Source organism: Rhinopithecus roxellana, chromosome 9 (assembly GCF_007565055.1).
Source record: "Rhinopithecus roxellana isolate Shanxi Qingling chromosome 9, ASM756505v1, whole genome shotgun sequence".
NCBI lineage: Eukaryota > Metazoa > Chordata > Mammalia > Primates > Cercopithecidae > Rhinopithecus > Rhinopithecus roxellana.
Genome location: NC_044557.1, coordinates 44,406,928 through 44,426,646, shown reverse-complemented (window position 1 = coordinate 44,426,646; position 19,719 = coordinate 44,406,928). Strand labels below are relative to the sequence as shown.

General features: G+C 43.6%; 1 protein-coding gene across 2 annotated transcripts in view; it reads left to right on the top strand.

The window, feature by feature from the left end:
* Window positions 1–19,719, top strand: part of ZNF704 (zinc finger protein 704) — a 253,235-nt gene that overhangs the window by 177,123 nt on the left and 56,393 nt on the right. Inside the window, exons 3-4 of one of the 2 annotated variants that reach the window (XM_030937783.1) lie at window positions 17,478–17,561; window positions 18,681–18,784. In XM_030937783.1, the coding sequence (XP_030793643.1) occupies window positions 17,478–17,561; window positions 18,681–18,784 (188 nt within the window). The remainder of the gene's footprint in view (window positions 1–17,477; window positions 17,562–18,680; window positions 18,785–19,719) is intronic. The other variant, XM_010378482.2, reaches the window with a different exon arrangement.

The window sequence follows — 19,719 nt, the reverse complement described above, 5'->3', positions numbered from 1 at the left end:
TTCGAACCATAGTGGAGCATTTATTAAAGGCATTTTTAAAGACTAAAGAGATCACCTTCAAGGTACAATTCACAATTTGAATTGCTTTGGGTGTTGTTTGTGGTCTGTCCTGCTAGATACTATAGTTATGCATCCATAGGGGTGGGGTGCTGTGAGCCATTACCTTCACTGCTTCCCCTTTACCCACATGCATATTTATATCCTCAAAATTGTAAGAGATGAATCAGGCATAATTCGCTTTTATGGAAGTCATGTAGTTCACTTAGTGTTTTGCGGCCCCACCCTTTTAACTTCTCCAGCATATAAAGTAAAAAATCTGAGCCTCAGTAGTTGATAGTTTCTCCTGTCCCCTGGAAAACCTTATAAAACAATCACAGTGGTGTTCTGCCTTTTATCACAGGACCTTTAAAGACAGGTTATGTATTTTGAGCTCCACAGGTACTCCCTCGAGTTTCTTTCAAGCGGTGAGTCTTTAACCTGCTGGAGGTTATGGATCAATTTCAAAGAATCTGTCAAACCACTGAAATAATATACAAAATTTTTTTTGCATGTATCTATAGATTTTCCTTTCCTGATACAGTTTACCCCTGACCTCCCATTTATAGTGGGTTTGTCTATTCTTAGTGGATGTGACAAAAACATCACTAACCCCAATATCCATGAAACTGCTACCATTTGCCACTATTGACTCCTCTTGCCACTGCTGCTACTATCAGAATCATCACTGCCATTGGGACTGTTGTCAGTGTCCATTTTCCCTGTGACTACTTAGCTATAGCCTCTGATATCTGTCACTGGAAGGCTAGAATATACAGAACTGTTGAACCAATTATGGCTGGAAGTACAGTAGGAACCACCATAGGAGGGTGTCAGCAAGCACTATGTTAGCCTAGGCCTGAGATTCATGTGCCTATTTGCAGTGCCACAGTATACCCCAAGCTCACCCAGGTGGGCCTCCTGCTGCCAAGCTGGCCTCCAGCTTTTGGTATTCCTGTATGCCAGAAGAATTAGCCCTGTGCTAAACTGCACCTCACATGTCTGGTACCCTCTCTGCTTGCCTAATTCTTGCCAACCTCCATCCCCAGTATACTGGGTAAAAACATTGTCTTATTCAACCTAAGAAAGCTGATTGCAAACAAATATAAAATAAAAACAAAAAACCACTGTCTTAGTCTGCTTAGGCTACTATAACAAAATATCAGACTTGTGGCTTAAACAACAGATATTTATTTCTCACAGTTCTGGAGGTGGGGAAGTCCACAATCAAGGTCCTGGCAGATTCAGTTTTTGGTTGAAGGTCCTCTTCCTGGCTTGCACATAGCCACCTTTTGCTGTGGCCTCACACGGTAGAGAGAGGAGGCTCTGGTGTCTCTTCCTCTTATAAGACAGAAATGCTATCCTGGGGCCTCTACCCTCATGACCTCATCGAAACCTAACTACCTCCCAAAGACTTCATCTCCAAATACTATCATGTCGAGGGGTAGGGCCTCAACATGTGAATCTTGGGGAGATGTAATCACCGTCATAACGCATACATACTGTAGGGCCCAACTGCCTGGGTGGAAATCCAAACCCCACCACTTACTTCACTTTACCTTTCTGTGGCTGTTTCCTCATCCCTAAAAAAATGGAGAGAGTAATATTGACCTCATAGACTTATGAGGAGTAACTGAGTTAATGAATATACAGGCTGAACAGTGGTTGACAAATGGGAAATGCTGCATGAATGTTTACTATTGTGATTTATTTAAAGAGGTTGATTATACCCTGGGTTTGACCTGGTAGGACCGTAACTTAAACAAATTAATAAGAGTAACTCTTGGGCAAATATTGGACTGGCTCTCAAACAGTTCTGGAAGACAGGAGATAGGAAGTCACCCCAGAGGCTTTATTTAACCTGACCATCTTTTTCCCCTTTACCATAACGGCAAGTGCCACCCGGCTGGGTAGGAAAAGCACATAAGCAGACAACTGGTCCTCAGGGAAGCTGGCAAAGATGTCTAGCCCAGGGATTTTGGAGCTTTGTTTGTAAGATACGAGATCCTAGGGACAAAACTACATAATCACCAAAAGGAAATAGCACTCATGGAGGGGATGGAAGTGCACCCCTGAGATCTTACAAGCAAAGCTGCTGCTGTGGGGAGCATGGTGGTGGACAGCCTCCTGCTGCTGCTGCTGCTGCTGCTGCTGCTGCTGCTGCAGATCCATGGCAGCCACCGAGGCCATCCTCCCTGGGGCTCCTCCTCTCCAAGGTCCTAGCACAGTAGAGCAGGCTATCCTGCCTGACACAGACTCCTGTAATGGGCAACCTTTCCTCAGGATGCCCCATTGCCTTGGGCTGACACTTTCTTAGAACTGCTCCAAAGTTCTTCCCACCCAATCCTTCCTTTCTCCCAGGGGTCAAACCTGCCTGGTGGTCTGGCTGGCTCTCCCTGCCTTCTCCGGCTGTCACCCCACCATCCTTCATAGGCATCTTCCCCAGTTAAGTCCTTTATAGAACTGATGCTGTCTTTGTGTCTGCTTCTTGGAAGAGTCAAACTGACATGCCATTACTGCTTTTTTTTTTTTTTTTTTTTTTTTGTGAGATGGAGTGTCACACTGTTGCCCAGGCTGGAGTGCAGTGGTGCCATCTCGGCTCATTGCAAGCTCCACCTCCCAGGTTCATGCCATTCTCCTGCCTCAGCCTTCCGAGTAGCGAGGACTACAGGTGCCTGCCACCACGCCTGGCTAATTTTTTGTATTTTTAGTAAAAACAGGGTTTCACCATGTTAGCCAGGATAGTCTTGATCTCCTGACCTCGTGATCTGCCTGCTTTGGCCTCTCAAAGTGCTGGGATTACAGACGTGAGCCACCACGCCTGGCCTGAACTTTTGGAAGTTTTTCCTACTTACACAGGAAATCAGGTGCTTATTTCTGTCTGTGGTAGATGAACCTTCAAAGAAATAACATACCAAGTAGGAAAAGAAACGTTAATGTTAGTAATGTGTCATATTGGGAATGCTTTTTTCTCTATATTTTTATAATAATTTTTAGTTGGCTCATTTTCCCATCAAATTTCAAGTAAATCCCAGTTCTGTAGTCTATGTGCTTGCTAACTCCTTATCATAAGCTCATGGGTTCGCTTGAAGTATGTGGAAGGTTGATTTTAATCAGCCTTCCTAATAATTCAAAACTAAAAAAAAAAAAAGGAAAGAAGACAGATAGCCACTGAGCTCTTGACTAATAGAGGCCTATTAGTATTTGAAATATTTAGAACTTCATAATAGTGTAGAACTGGAAGATAGATTGAATAATTCCAACATAGTTGAATCAACATGCTATTACAGTAAGGTTGCCTATAAACTGCTGCTACACAAGTATGACAACCTAAATGAGCTAAAAGTTATTAGCAGAGGTGAAAATTATGATTTATACCTGATAACTATACAATCATTTTTAGCAATGCTTTCCACATTAAATATTAATTCCAGCATCCTAGGCTTATAAGCCATGTATATTGTTTTTAGGAGAAATGTTAAATAGTAGCTGCAATACTTTGCCTTCTCTGGACTGTGGACTTCACTTGGCTTTTGCCTAAGCCCTGTTTGGCATTACTAACCTGTATTCATCCACCTCCTATTACAGGAAATTGGATATGCCCTGGCCAGTAGCCACCCAGCCATGTTACTGATCTGCTGTTATGCCCAGTGGTAACCTTTGCATTGTGTTTCTAGCTGTATCAGATTCTTCTGCTCATTCCTTTGGGGAAGTCATGTTCCTTGGGCATGGAGTATACACATCTATGTGTGCAATTGTCCAGCCTGTGGATATTCAGTAAATAGATTTGATTTCATAGTGCTTAGATAGTTCTATTATGAACAAATGTTTTAAATGATAGAATTACCATTTTCTAGGGACAGGATACCTATATTGAAAGTTCAAATTGATCAGTCATCAAATAAAAGCTGTATGAACTGAACAGAAACATATATTGGTAACACAATTAAAATATAAATAAAAGGACACAGGAAATAGAGCCAGTAATGTTACGTGTGTATGAGAATCCTCCAGAGGGCAACATAGGTGCTTCCACCCATTTCCCCAAATTTGGACATTCCAAGTGTCTTATGGAGAGCATTGACAAGCTTTGGAGCAAGGAATTCTGCCTAAAGCAATACTTTGTACATTGTAGGTATTACTGAATTGAGGCCTGCTTAAATAATATTATTGAAGATTATCCTTAGTAATATACACACCCTAGAAAAGAGAACCATTATCTGGCTCATTGATTGAAACAATCGAATTTAAATGAGGACAAACCGGTTCACTTCTGGCCTGTGAAACAAGAGATAAATAGTATTTGAATTAGCACAAATACAGGCTGAACTATATGAAATTGCCATTTTTATAGACAAAAAGATTAATGAAGACTCACAATTTCATATGGTTCAACCTAATAACATAGAACAGATGTCAGTATAGAGATTAGAGTTTGAGTATATGAATTGAATTGAAATTTAATTATTCAAAACATTTTAGATATATTATAAGAATACTATTTAAAGAAAACCCACAGAGATCCTTTTGAAAGCAAAACACTCTTTTTTAAATGAGTAGTTGGCCTATAATCCATATATTATGTTCTCATTAACGTGGACCCACCCCTATATATAAAGGAAATACTTTTCATTATAACATAATTTTAGATGTGTGACCTAAAAGGAATTGCTCTTAGCTCACATATATATTTCAATTATAGGAAATTACATGTTTGTCTTAAATTAAAAACAAAGTGATAGAGATGATCATGCAAACAGCATTAGTCTGTAGTATAAAGACCCCATTGCGCCTCTGAAGAAGACAGGCCCGGCTGACTGGCCAAGTACTGTTAGAAAGTTACCAAAGTCTCCATGTTTATAAAATGGCGGAGTGACATAACCCACAGTGGCAGTTTAAAATAGTGTATACATGTCATGAATGCTCAATAAATACTAGCTATTAGGAGAAAGAAGATGCATTTTTTTTTAAAAGATGACAATTTTTTTTCTCTTTGAAACTAAATCTGGAACTTAAGCAGCTTAAAAGGGGATTGATTCAGTGGTCTATGTCACACATCAGTTTGTCCCTCTCTTCACAGTGTAAGACAGTGGAGGTATCAGCCCTGTCCCAGGTGTATCCAGAAGTGGCTGAAATCTGCAAGCAGGTCCCAGACAGACTGAAGGTGAAATAAACCAAAATTTAAAGTTATAATGAAAAACTGAATAACTCTCAGCCTAAAGCATCTCAGCAAATTAGCCCACTTGGCTTGAGCCTTTCATTTCTCTACCCAAGTAGAGCAGCTACTCCTGAAGGGCAAGGCCATTACCCAGAGCCCGGGCCCCACTGCCTTTGCAGCACACAAGCAAGGATGGCTCCACAGCTGCTCTCTGAGGGGAGAAACATTCTCCCCTTGCTCCTGGGAAACCTAATAGGGGTGGCTCTGTTAGGAATGATGTGAGTCTTCTCTCTTGGAAAAAACAAAAGTAAAATAGCTACAACTGTCACTTCTAGCCCATGTTTCAGTCTGTTGCCAACATAATAATGATACTATTTCAGGTAAGAGAAGCAGCAGAAATAAGAAGTGTGGTCTTTTTAAATCTGTTTTTTCTTTAAAAAAAAAACGAAAAAAATCACCTTATTTTTCTTGCATTGTCAAATAAGAAAATACTGGATTTGTTTTCTCCCAACTGCTCTCATGATATAACTGTTATCACCATGAAAATGTAGCTGGAAGTTCTTTACATTATTGGGGCTTAAGTGGATTTGAGGATCCAAGCAATAACATACTTAACCCCATCAGTAAGCCTGGAGTGACTCAAAGTGGACACAGACGTAAGAGTGAGAGGTGCAACTTTGATTAGTTTTCTTCTTGAGAATAACCGTGACATTTATCAGGCAGACCGTTAACCTGAGAATGTCCCAAATGACACAGGGCACTTCAACCCCATTAGCCTGGGCCCTGCCACCCCTGCACATACGACAGGCTCTGCTGGATGAGGTGCTCCCCAGGACCCCAGGAGTGACTGGTTGACAGCCTGCACAGACAGCAGCCCAGCTAAATGCACCACAGCCAGCAGCTTCCTGAAACAATCAAGAGCCCTTTCCAGAGTTTGATAACCTTTCTTTGGCCATGACTGAGGAGCAAGCTCATACTTAGTGGGGTACAGAGAAGCAAGCAAGGACTTTGCCATCCCAGGGAGCCAGAAGAAAGAGGCTGGCTGCCCTGGGCAGGAGACAGGGTCTCGGGCACAGCCACCTCCCACTCCCTGATCTCCTCCTCCATGCACAGAGCACACACAAGTCCACACAGAGGCACTGACCCACACAGACACGGAGACCAACACACACACACACACAGATACATATACAGATACAGGACCAAGATACACACACAGACACACACACAGGACACCAACCCACATAGATACAAACGCAGAAATACACATATACACACACAGAGGACCCAGACACACATAGCTGTGCACACAGAGACACACCCAGAACATCAACCCACATGAACACACAGACACACATACACAAAGGACCAAGACACACACATACACACAAGGCCCATTCACACAGCTATGCAGAGACACACACCCAGGACACCAACCCACACAGACATAGACAGATATATACACACCCATACACAAAGACACACAAAACACACACTATCCAAATAAATTCAGGAATTTGCTGTGTTCCCTCTGGTCTTTTTTCATCACATGCAGCCGCAGTGGCAGTCCCAGAAGGGAGCTCTGAGAATTCAGGGGTAAACACTCAGGCTCTCCCACTGCACTCCCACAACACACTTCTGACACCAAATGTGTGGGAGTTTCCCCCATACATCAAGCAAGCAACCAGTTCTACAGGAGAGTGTCCTCCAGTTCAAATGTGACACTGTCTACCTGAAGAAGTGTCAGTCCCACAAGAATTCCCCACTTGTGATGCCAATTCCAAGCCCCAGGTTGTTTCAGGTTGTTTTACTGTGCTTCTGACCAACTGGCTATAAATCAGGGTTCCCAGGACACCCTCCTCGGGTTTGATTAATTTGCTAGAGCTGCTCATAGAAGTCAGAGAAACTGACTTACATTTACCAGTTTATTATGAAGGTTATTATAAAGGATACAGATGAGGAGATGTGTAGGGCACAGCTTGGGGGAAGGCGTGTGGCGTTTCTCTGCCCTTCTTGGGCTCACCACCCCCTGGGAACCTCCACATGTCCCACTGTCTGGAAGCTCTCCAAACCCTGTCCTTTTGGGTTTTATGGAGGCTTTGTATGTAGGCATGATTTATTAAATCATTGGCCACTGGTGATCAGCCCTTTCCCCCCACCACCCCCAGAGGTTGGGGTGGGGGACGGTGCCCGAAAGTCCCGCCCTCTAATCCTGCCTTGGTCTTTCCTGTGACCAGCACCATCCAGAAGCGACCTAGAAGCTGCCAGCCACCAGTCGTCTCGTTAGCACACAAAAAGACACCTATCACTGGAAATTCCAAGGATTTTAGGAGTTGTACAGCAGGAAACAGGGATGGAGGAAAACAAAATATCTGTTTCACAATATCACATGCACACAGAGGGCTTTCTGTTAGTTTAAGACTGGCCTTGTGACTCCTGGGAGAAAATGTTGGCTGCAATCAAAAGCGCTAAACCTACAAAGCAAAAAGGCCATCAAGGAATGTTGGAGATGCCTCCCTGAGCTGTGCTTTGCAGCCTGCTCACATCAAGAAGTCCAGCTAATCACACAGAATTGTTTTCAGGGGATTTGAAACTTATTATTTAATAATGTTATTGCTGACATTCTAGAGTTCACTGATGTGTCTATGAGCTTTTGTGAATATAGAAGAATTATCACAGACACTGGAACAAAATCCATTTTGCCTAGATAAGCCAACAATTTTTAGGGCCAGTAAAAAGAAAAAAAAAAATCCTATGAATGATTTATTTAATACTTGAATTTGTGAGGAATTGTCTTCCACAAGAGGAAACAAATAAATCACCAGGTCTAACAAGATGAGAGAGAGTGAGCAGAGGACAACTGCAGAAGTTTTTTAGATACATGTTCTGTGCTTCCCCCTGCCACTCCTCCAGGACTGTCACCATCCTTACTTAATGCTAATTTGTCCACAAAACCTTGATTATGAACTTACCCCAAGGCTGGGCATAGTGGCTCATGCCTGTTATCCCAGCACTTTGGGAGGCTGAAGCAGGAGGATCACTTGAGTCCAGGAGTTTGAGACCAGCCTGGGCAACATAGTGAGACCCCCGTCTCTACAAAAACTTGAAAAATTAGCCGGGCGTGGTGGCGTTTGCCTGTAGTCCCAGCCACTCAGGAGGCTGAGGCAGAAGGATCATTTGAGCCCTGGAGGTGGAAGCTACAGTGAGCCATGAGCGCATCACTGCACGCCAGGCTGGGTGACGGGGCAAGACCCTGCCTCAACAAACAAAAACAAAAGTTACCCTAAGCAAGGGTTTGTGCTAGAAGTTGAGAACAAAAAGATGCAAAACTAAGCCCTGATCTTCGCAGTGGGGAGGTGGAGGGAGCACATGCAGTCCAACAGCACAGCAGTCTGGCCCTCGGCAGGTGGAAGGCGGCTTCCAGGAGCGGGATGGAGATGAATACTAAGGGTGAGTAGAAGCAGGCCAGCGCAGGAAGAGAAGAAAGCTTGTTCCAAGCAGAGGGCACAGCTTATTCACAGGTATGGAGAGGAGAAAGTGAGTCTTCTCACGGAGAATTTTCATGAGTTGGAAGAGCTGCCCTTCAGAGGATTTGTCATGATGGGACCAAGCTTTCCAACCTCAGCTGAGCCTCAGTTGCTGCTTGACAGACTTTTGGTGTCCTGCTCCATTTTCTCTCCCAGTACTCATAACAGCAATTCCAAACCTTCAGCACGGCAATGTCCTCTCCACTCTCCACAGAGAAACTTACCTGCTTCTGAGGAGAGGCCTCCAGAGAGAAGCATCGACTTCCCCAGCCCCACACCTACAAGCGTGCTTGCACCCAGCCCATCTTTGTTCTCCTCACTCCGGGTAGAAGGGGTGGTTGTTCCTCCTTTTGTCTAAAGCTACTTCCATTGCAGCCCAGGACCCTCGTCATGCTGCCCCAGTAAAGACCTTGTCCATTCCTCATCGCTTCTTTCCTGTATCTTCAACCTCTTCATCCCTAGTAGCTCCTTCCTATCAGCATTTCAATATGCTAGAGTTCCTTTCATCTGAAGAACAGACAGGAAAACTCTCTAACTTCTCAAAGAACCACGTTTCCCTTCCCTTCATGGCCAAGTGTCTTTAAGAGTCCTCTACAATGACTGCCTCTAATTTCTCAACCTCCCAGTTTCCATCCACCCTGCAACCCACAGCAGTCCACTTCCACTCCTGCTAGAGTCTCCACCTACTTCCTTGCTGCTAAGTTCAAGGGAATTAAGTTAAATTCCCTGTCTGTCCTCATCTGGCTTGATCTCTACATCACTTAATGCTGTTAACCTGTTCTTCCTGAAATTCTCTTCCCTCTTGTATCTGTAATCACTTGACTCCTCTCCTCATTTCTTTCCTACCTCTCTGTCTGGTCCTGTTTGGCCCCTTTCATGTAAGTGGGGAGAAAACAGAAGCCTATTAATAGAGAAGGGCCAGTGGGAACAGGAGAGAGGAGGTCTTGTTGAAGGAGGATAAAGACAGCACAGGTAGAGGCAGTGGCTTCAAAAAGCAAAACACCATGCTAACCTCCTTCTGAGACTGAAGCAAGAAGGTAAGAAAGGCAGAATGTGACAAAGGTCATGCCTAGAGGCCTCACTTCTCTGTATAATCTAGAAGGAAAGGGCGTCTGCTGCTTGGGTTGGCAGGAGCTGAGCCTTGCAGAGAGACGTGAAGATAAGGCAGAATCCTGGCTAGAAGCAGGCAGGTGTGGTGAGCGAAGGCGGGTGAAGGGCCTGCTGAGGTCACGTGCAGGTAGGGTGCATGCCGAGGATGGATCCGGCCGGCAGAGTCATTCGCTGTTTCCCATCAGCACTGAACGCCCTGGGGTGGGACAGTAAAGAGCAGCCCAGGAGGATTCAGCCAGGGTTTGGTTCTTCTGGGCCAGTGGAGCAGAAGGCTCGCAAGGCCAGGGATTCAGGGATGCTGATAAAGGGAGCACCCCACTGAGCCACCAGTGGACCTGGCGGAAGGGAAGCAGTAGCCAGAAGTAAGCTATTCTAGGTCAGAAGTACTAGCCTCTACTGCCTGGGAGGAAAGGAGAAATCCAGAGACTGGCTGTCCCTGGGAGATGGAGGAGCAGATGCGGTGACAGAGAGTGGAGCTAGACAGAAAAGGGGAGGGGGGAGTTGAAGTGGGGCGATGGCAGGTGACCGCCAAAATCCAGGTGTGTGTTCATGCTGTGTTCTTGTTTAAATTCGTATTATGGAAGTTTCAAATCTACACAGATATAGAGAGAGTGGTCTGATGATTCCTTCAGTACCCATTCCCTGGCTTCAACAGTTGTCAACATTTTGTCCATCTTACTTCATCTAATCATCCCCAACTCACACTTTTGAGGAGGGGGTTATGGAAGGCTGCAGCATATTCATGCAAATCCAAGATTTCATATTATTTCACCTATAAATACTTAAATAGGTAAAATTCGGGTTTTTAACCTGAGAGTGGTTGACTGAAATAACAGTTTTAGGCCAGGCGCAGTGGCTCAAGCCTGTAATCCCAGCACTTTGGGAGGCCGAGACGGGCGGATCATGAGGTCAGGAGATCGAGACCATCCTGGCTAACACGGTGAAACCCCGTCTCTACTAAAAATACAAAAAAAACCAAGCCGGGCGAGGTGGCGGGCGCCTGTAGTCCCAGCTACTCCGGAGGCTGAGGCAGGAGAATGGCGTAAAACTCGGGAGGCGGAGCTTGCAGTGAGCTGAGATCCGGCCACTGCACTCCAGCCCGGGCGACAGAGCAAGACTTCGTCTCAAAAAAATAAAAATAAAAAAAAAATAATGGTTTTAGGTAAAAGAGGAGGAGGATAATAATAACTATTGAGTGTTTAGTATATGTCAGATATTTTACACATCTTATTTAACTCTTCCAAACCCTCTAAGGTCTGTATTATTGTCATTCCCATTTTACATATGAGGAATCAGAAGTTTTGTGAAGCTGCAAGATTTGCCTAGAAGCACTTAGCTAATAAATGGAGGTTTTGGGGATTAAACTGCAGTCTATCAGACTGCAACGTCTTTTCTCTCCAACTCAGCACTCTGCTGAATGTTGGCTGGGGGCGGTGGGTTAAGGAGACAAAAGTTATGAAGTTAGGATATTGGCTACCTTCAGTACATCTCCTAGGATCATAATTCCAAGCAAGGTAAAAAATAAAGGCTGTAATTTATGTGCCAGAGTGTTTTATGAATATTAGGGGAGAGAGGTCCTGACAGGAAGGTCGATGCCTGAAATAGAAAGAGAGAACAAGATAAGTGCATTGCCTGTGCCTCAAAGAACCAGGAGCTTTTGCATGTGGGTGAAGGGGGATGGTCTCCTAAGGGAGGCAGATGAAAGGCCCACACCCCACCTGACCTCACTGGGGGTAAAGGGATCAGTAACTCCAGTGGAAAGGAGGAGTGACCTACCAGGGAGAGTCTGGGTATGGTAAAAGGGGAGAGGGCGAGGTCACGCGAGGGTCAATTTGCAATGGAACACAGGGGTCCAGTGGGCAGAGTGAGTGGGGAGAGAAGTTGTAGAAGGTTCATGAGGCAAGAACAGAAAGCGGTAGAAAGAGGGACAGGAGGGAGTCTTTTCAAAGTTTAATGGAAATTAAAGCAACTGCCTAGCTTCATGCTACTCAAAGTGTGGACAATGGGACCAGTGCCAGTCTGCAAGCTCTTTGTTAGTCGTTGGGCCAGGTACAGAAATGAAGAGGAAGGGGTGTAGAAATCTTCCACAGGCCATAGTTTTTTTGTATAGTATCGATCCATGACATATTAAAAATGTCTTAAAAATGACCCTTCACCACAGATGGCTTCAGATGTACTGGTATATATTGCCTTATGTATTATGATGTATTCACTCTAATTTTTCCATCTTGTTCAATCCAGGCCACTGAACACTTTATTGCAATAGGCAGCTTTCTAATCTTCCCTTTGATTTTTTTTCTTTTTCCATCAATTTTGATGAATACTGACTTCCCTATAGTCTTAAAAGAAATAGAAGCTAAAATTAATTGGGAAGAGTTAACATTTACCACTTTTTCTACAAGATTTCTTTAAAATGGAAATGAAGTTCTGTGCTTTATCATATTTAATAGTTACTGAATCCAGTTTTCCAAACTCTTAGTAAAAGCTTTCTCAGAATTCCAAGATTGGGGATGATTGTGCCTTTCCAGTAAAAGATCTTATTTTCAGATATTATTCCTCATTTTAAGAATATTACAAGTTTTTAAAAGTGACTGAACTTGGTCTAGACAGCAGATTTCAATAGTTGCTAAGGAACTAGATCACTGCTAATCTAAGGAATATATTATTCATTTTTACTTCCATTTGTTACTATAACACTTTAATTGCCGATAAATGTCTTTTATGGCTCTCCAAGGTGTAAAACATCTCTCCCTTAGCTAGTCACGGGAGACAGTGTTTATATGCATCCTCCAAGCAAGCAGTATTCAGGCACGAAGTGGCTCAAAAGAAGGAAAAGGCTTCTTGCAGCACAAACAATAGCTGGGTTTGTAAGCACAGGCCATAGCTGAGCGCTCAAGGACAGACCAGCCACACCCACCCATGCATGAGACCTGGCCGGGCTGTCTCTGCTGATGCTGTGCACTGCGCTGATTGCCTCTTCGTGTAGTAGATGATGTCATTCTGCAACCTGCTGCCACACAGTCATCAGACAATCAATTCCTCAGATAAAAGATTGGTTGTCAAACCCAAGAAAGTCATTTTCCACACAGCAGCCAAAATGAGCTTTTTGAAAAGCTAATCTGATAGCATCACCCCAACCTTACCCAACCTCTCCCAACCCCACTGCGCTTGAAACACTTCAGTGCTTCCCAGGGCCTTTAAGATAAGGATAAAGCCCTTATAGAGCATGGAACTCTCTCCCTGGACTGCCCATCCCAAGCAGACTGCACTTCGTGTTCAGTCTTCCCTTTCCTTTTTAAAGAAAGCCTTGCCCTGGCTCTTCCACTGCCCAAAAGCTCTTCCATCCTCTGAGGCAACACCCATACTCACTTCCAGTCTCAGCCCTGTTCTCCCGTTAGCTAGAAGTACCTAGGTTGGTCCTCATCCAATCAATAGTACTCTTCCTGGCATTTATCACATTTGTAAGTTTACATTTATTTGTGTGTGTGTTTGATAAAGGTCTAGTTCTCCAATAGACCAGAGCTGAAGAGGATAGAAACTGTTCATTTTTATAAAGACTGTTAATTCTCCTATCTAGCACAGCCCCTAGCACATAGTGCTCCAAGAGTGAGTACTGAAAGCATAAACTCTTAGACATGGAATCCAAACAAGCACTCTAGGCTTTTCTATTTGTGGACAGTCTGGCCAAGACTCATTATGTAATGAGCAGTGTCTTTGCCAAAGCACCGACTGGAAACTCTAGCGAGGGACCAGCAGCTGCTTCTCCATGAGCCAGTTGCCAGCTCTTACAGAGTTATAGCAGTCTTTTCATTATCAAAAATAATATACCTGCCTTACAAAAAGAAAATCCACAACTGCTAGTGCTGGTGCTGAACAAGAAAAGCAAGTGAAGTCATCTAATGCTCTCCTCCCTCATGGGGGACATACACTATGGGTGTAGTCGAGAATTGGAAGGTTAGTAAGAGCTGACATAATATGAATTCTGACTGTGGCTGAGGCTCATGCTGGTGCTCATGTACTTTCTCATTTAACCCCCTCAACAAGTCTATGTTTATCCTTCTTTTACAGATAAGGAAACAGGGAGTTTAAGTAATTTGCCCAAGGTCACACAGGTAGCAATGCAGAGAGTGGATCTGAAGCCACATTATCTAACTCATTGTGGAGCCTACACTCTTAGTCATTACTGTTGCTGCCTCTCCTGGAGAGGTCCAGAACATAGCCTCAGCAGAAATCCAGGAAGGTCCATACTCATAGACTGAATAGTATCTCTGCGTGGAGGGGGCAGTGTCCCTTTTAATGTAATACGGTTGAAATGAGACTTTACTCCACTAAAAACAGTTGAACTGCCTGCCTTCCATTTCCTCACTTTCCTTACATTTCCCATTTTCACTCATTTCTTAAATACAGATTGATTACCTCACTCCCGGGTTCATGAATGTTCCGTTGATTCACTTTGCTTATAGGAATATAACAAACCACTCAGCCTGGCACACACAGCCCCATGGTCTGGCTCAGGCTCTGCCCCCATTTCGACCACATCCCTCACGTAGGACCCTTGAGTGGTCTCCCAGCAAGCCCAGGGCTCACCGGCTTCCTTGATGTGTTTCTCCCGTCTTGAAATCCTGTTCATCCACAGAAGCCAGGTCGGCTTCAGGAACAAATCATGTATAGAGTGACAACGAATACTTCTATCACAGGTTGAGCATCTCTCATTCCAAAATCTGAAATCTGAAGCACTCCAAAGCCCAAAACTCTTTGAGCACCAACATGACACCACAAGTGGAAAAGTCCACACCTGACCTCATGCAGCAAGTCACAGTCATACAACACAGTTTGTTCAGCGTCCCCTAGGGTAAAATAAACTTACCTTGGGATATGTGGGTAAGGTGTATATGAAACGTAAATCAATTTTGTGTTTAGACTTGCGTCCCATCCCCAATATCTTACATTATATATATGCAGATATTTCAAAATCAAAGAAATCTGGCCAGGCGCATTGGCTCACGCCTGTAATCCCAGCACTTTGGGAAGCTGAGGGAGGTGGATCACCTGAGGTCAGGAGTTTGAGACCAGCGTGGTCAACATGGTGAAACCCCATCTCTACTGAAAATACAAAAATCAGCTGGGGGTGGTGGCACATGCCTGTAATCCCAGCTACTCTGGAGGGTGAAGCAGGAGAATCGCTTGAACCCGGGAGATGGAGGTTGCAGTGAGGCAAGATAACATCACTGCACTCCAGCCTGGGTGACAGAGCACAAGACTCCATCTCAAAAAAAAAAAAAAAAAAAATCTGAAATCCAAAAAAAATCTGAAATCCAAAACTTCTGGTCTCAAACATTCTGGATAAGGAGTACTCAACCTGTATTTTTAAATAATTCCTAATTTAAGTCCCATAGTATTCAAATCTGGCTGGAGGAAAGATTAATTAAAAAGGTAAAAGCCTTTAGTAAACATGATTCTTAAGGTTTTCAATTGTAGATTGAGATTCAAAGTAGGAGAGAATATTTAATATCACCTCTAGTGGTTTGTTTTTTCTCAACAACTCTAAATCTACCAGAAGGGCCTTGCAGTAGTTTTCTCAAAGTGTAACAAATTCTGCTTTGTATATCATCTCTTTGTGTTTAATTACAAGGATTTGAATTTACCAGTTAATCCGTAATTAGATAGTAGTTTACCAAAAGAAATTAAACAAAGATAAAAACAAAAACACAACTTAGCACAAGCCATATCATCTGGTAATGTTTCATGTAGCACGATTAAAATATTCCCTGAGAAATACAGGTAACTGAGTCATTAGTGATGTATTCCTTTTACTTTGTTGTGGTTGTTAGTGATTTCCAGTGCCAGCAGGAAACTTAAAGGAAATCCAAATCCAAAAACTCTCTGATTATACTAATTATTCCTTTTTTCATTCTTGATGCATTCTGTATTGTCATATTTTAAAAAACACATAAATCAGTATTTGAGTTAATTATCAATTAGACCTCTAAAGCAAAATGTTCACCTTAGGTGTGGAAAATCAAAAGAGATACAAAGCAGATTGAGAGAGGGGTGAAAAGGTCCCTGAAACCAAGATGTAGAAGAGGGAAAAAGGTTGTTTAGCAAGTCATTGTAGGAACCCGGGGAGGGGCGAGGGGACCCTCTCCTTACCAAATCATGTCATCCCGCTGTACCAGGTGCACGGGCCTCCTATCCTGGTTTTTAAACCTTTGTTAGTAAGGGAATAAGAGCAGACTGGCTGTTGGAAAGAGAAGTCAGCAGCCCTCCTAATTCAGTCTTGGAAGAGGTGTGGGCAGCAGCCAGCTCAGGTGTCCCCCACTCTGGGTGATCCTGGAGCTGGGCTCTGGGAAGGGCAGATAGTTGGAGGAGCCCCAAGGTAGATTAGTGGATATGCAGCAAGCCCCAGTTTATCCCTTCTGTGACCAGCATTACATGGGGAGATTGAGCCAACAAAACACTCAGAATTACCTGAAGGTGCTTTGCATTCTTTCCCTGGTGCGATTTCAAGAGGCTTTTGTCTGTTTAAGAAAATGGCTTTACCTTTACTCCCAAGTACAGGGATCTTGTAAACTGTGAATACTGTAAAATCTTTAAATGGTATGCCGAATGAATGAACAGTTTTTTCCCCTAAGTGTATGAGGTTGTCTTGAAAACTTCTGTATGGAGTGAATTTCACTGCACTCTTTTTTTTTTTTTTTTTTTTTTTTTGAGACGGAGTCTCGCTCTGTCCCCCAGGCTGGAGTGCAGTGGCCGGATCTCAGCTCACTGCAAGCTCCGCCTCCCGGGTTTACGCCATTCTCCTGCCTCAGCCTCCCTAGTAGCTGGGCAGGCGCCCGCCACCTCGCCGGGCGAGTTTTTTGTGTTTTTTTAGTAGAGACAGTGTTTCACCGTGTTAGCTAGGATGGTCTCGATCTCCTGACCTCGTGATCCGCCCGTCTCAGTATCCCAAAGTGCTGGGATTACAGGCTTGAGCCACCCATGCCCGGCTACTGTGCACTCTTAAGCTTGCTTTACAGAAGTATTTTAATAGTCATCTCCGAAACAAGTAATTTGTCTTTTGATAGAACAATTTGCTAAGGTGCGTAAGGTGCATAAGGAGCATAAGGTGTTTGAGAAGAATTATTGAAGAAAATTTCAAAGATTTCAGTCTCTTGGTACCTTCGATTGAAAGAATAGGCTTTGTTTAATAATTTAGTATCATGGGTGGACTTCAGAGAGCCAAACTGTAACAATTTTTGTAACTTCATGATGAAATTAATTGAGCAGCTCCCCCCCCATAATTGGGAACTATTTGTTTTTTTCTCCAGTTTAAGAATTTATCTTCCCACTGTTTTGTGAAGCAGTGCTATGAAGTTTCTATCTCTAAGAGTTCATTGCTTTTACAAATCAGGTAGCACACCTGTGAATGAAAGCCACATTTGTCAAAGTGACAATTCATTTGTGGATATGGCTTATTAATCCTCTGTTGGGCTTCTTCAGCTATTCTCTAATTTGAAAATGTTCATCTCTCAGGAGGTGGTACAATTTATTTGATTTTATCGTACAACACAAACTTTTGCCTCTCAATTTTACCTCCTTTATTGAAATAGGCTTAAAAGAAGTTGACTCCAGTCACCATGATCATAATCTTATGAACCTTTATGCAGGGTTAACTGGCCAAAATTAATGAACCAGAGCAACCTCTTCGTCTCAGTGAATGATTGCCAGTGGCTCTTCACTTTAACAACATGGTAACTATTCCCATGACCTACTCTTTTTATAGTAAGTAGTTTTTAAAAAATTTTTTTTAAAGCTCGGGAGCTCAAACACCCCTAGTTGCATTTCTTCTCCAGGCTCTCCCTTCTCAGTAAATGGCTCTAGTTAGTGCTCCAGCCAACACCTGACAGCCTTCCTTGCTCCCTTTTGCTCATCTCCCACATCCAAGTGCATCAGCCAGTCTTGCTGGGTCTCCAGCCACTGTCCCCACCCTAGTCCAAGCTCTCCTGGACTCCTAGTAGTCGTCTCGTAAGTAGCCTCCCTACTTCTATTCTACCTTCCCTAAAATCCATTCTCCATATAGCAGCTCAGCTAATTAATTATATTACAGATATTCATCATATTACTTCACTAGGCCTACTTAAAGCCTCCCAGGGACTTTCCGTTTCACTTAGAATAAAATCAAAACACCTTCCATGGCCACCGGACCCCATCTGACCGGCTCTGCACTGCTCTCCCCTTCTCACACGGTAGGATCAACCTTTAAACATTCCTGCATATTCCCACTGCCATGCCTTTCCACAGGCTGCTGCCTCAGCTTGGGGTGCACTTCCCTGCCCCTCAGGACAGACTCTCCCCCACCTTCACAGTTCACCTCAGACGTCACCACCTCAGAGAAACATCTGGCCACCTTAGATGCAGCCCCCACAGGCAGGCACTGTCACATTAGCCTGTGTATTCACTTCATAGCCCTTGTCACTGTCAGAAATGATTTTGTTCTTTCTAGCTTGTTTGTTTACTGATAAGTGTGTTGCTTCCTGCCATCCTCTAGGCTCCATGAAAGCAAGAACCTTGTCTACCGTTCACCTCATATCACTCATGGCTAGAACAGGGTCTAGCCCACAGCACACTCTCAATGAACAGTTGTTAGATGAAGTATGGGTGATGGAATCCTTGTCTTCCTAATACTGTATGACTTTGAAACACTTCACTTCATGGACTTCAGCTTCCTCATCTGTAAAATAAAGCTAACAGAGCATCGGTTGTTCATGGGGATAAGTTAATAGAGTAAACGTGTGACAGCATATGGCACCTTGTGTGGCCCACAGCAGATGCAGAGTGAACAGTCACCAATGTCCCTTCCTGTTTTACAGGAAATCTTCAGAGGAACTAGACATGGACAAGGTGACAGCAGCAATGGTACTAACCAGCTTGTCGACTAGCCCTTTGGTTCGAAGTCCTCCCGTGCGGCCAAACGGTAAGCCCAGGATATGGGGCTTAGGGAAGGGCCCCTTGACACCAAGAGCAGGGCTTCTCTTTGAGGCATCTCATTCCTGTCAAATGCTATGAACCACTGACCCTCACCCATTAGCAGGAAGCAAAGGGAAACATGGAAGAAATCGAGGGCCCCAGAGCTGTCAGCTTCCTCTTCATCTTCCCAGGGAGCCCACTGCTTCTTGTTCACCCATCCCTCCGTTCAACTCACTTTTATTGAGCTCCTTTATTTTCTGCCTTGCTAGGACATGTCTTTGCAGTACTTGTGTCCCTCTTTTTCCCAGGTAAATGAAGATTGAGCTAATGAATTATTTTCCCTAGCATTATTTCTGTTTGACTGGGGAGGCAGTTGGATCAAAGAACTCTGAGATTATTTTTTAAAAACATTATCTCAGACTCCTTATATAGATATTATCTATAAATAATAGAATTATCTAGTCCATTCGTTTATTCCATACATATTTATCAGGTACCATGCTAGATGAATTGAATACCTCATTGAAAAAGTATCCACACTCCTAGGTAGTATACTGTCTCTTTGGGGAAGAAAGACCATCAATCATAGCCATATGAATGGCTAGCATTTATTGAGCATTACTATGTGTCAGTAAACAAGTACTATGCTTGCCTTATCTCCTGTAATTCCCACAGCAATTCTATGAGATATTATTATCACTAGTTTACAGATGAGTAAACTAAGGCTCATAGGGATTAACTGGCAGAACTGAAATTCTCCATGTCTTTTTGATTCCAGATTTACTCTCTTAATCATGATATGATTTTGTCTCATATAATCCAACACAATAAATAAGGAGGTCAGGCAGTAGGAGGTGAAGTTGGAGAGACTGGCAGACCTTTCAGGAGGGGTCATTTATGCCTGGCTAGGAGTTTGGACTTTATGCTGAGGCTATGGGAGCA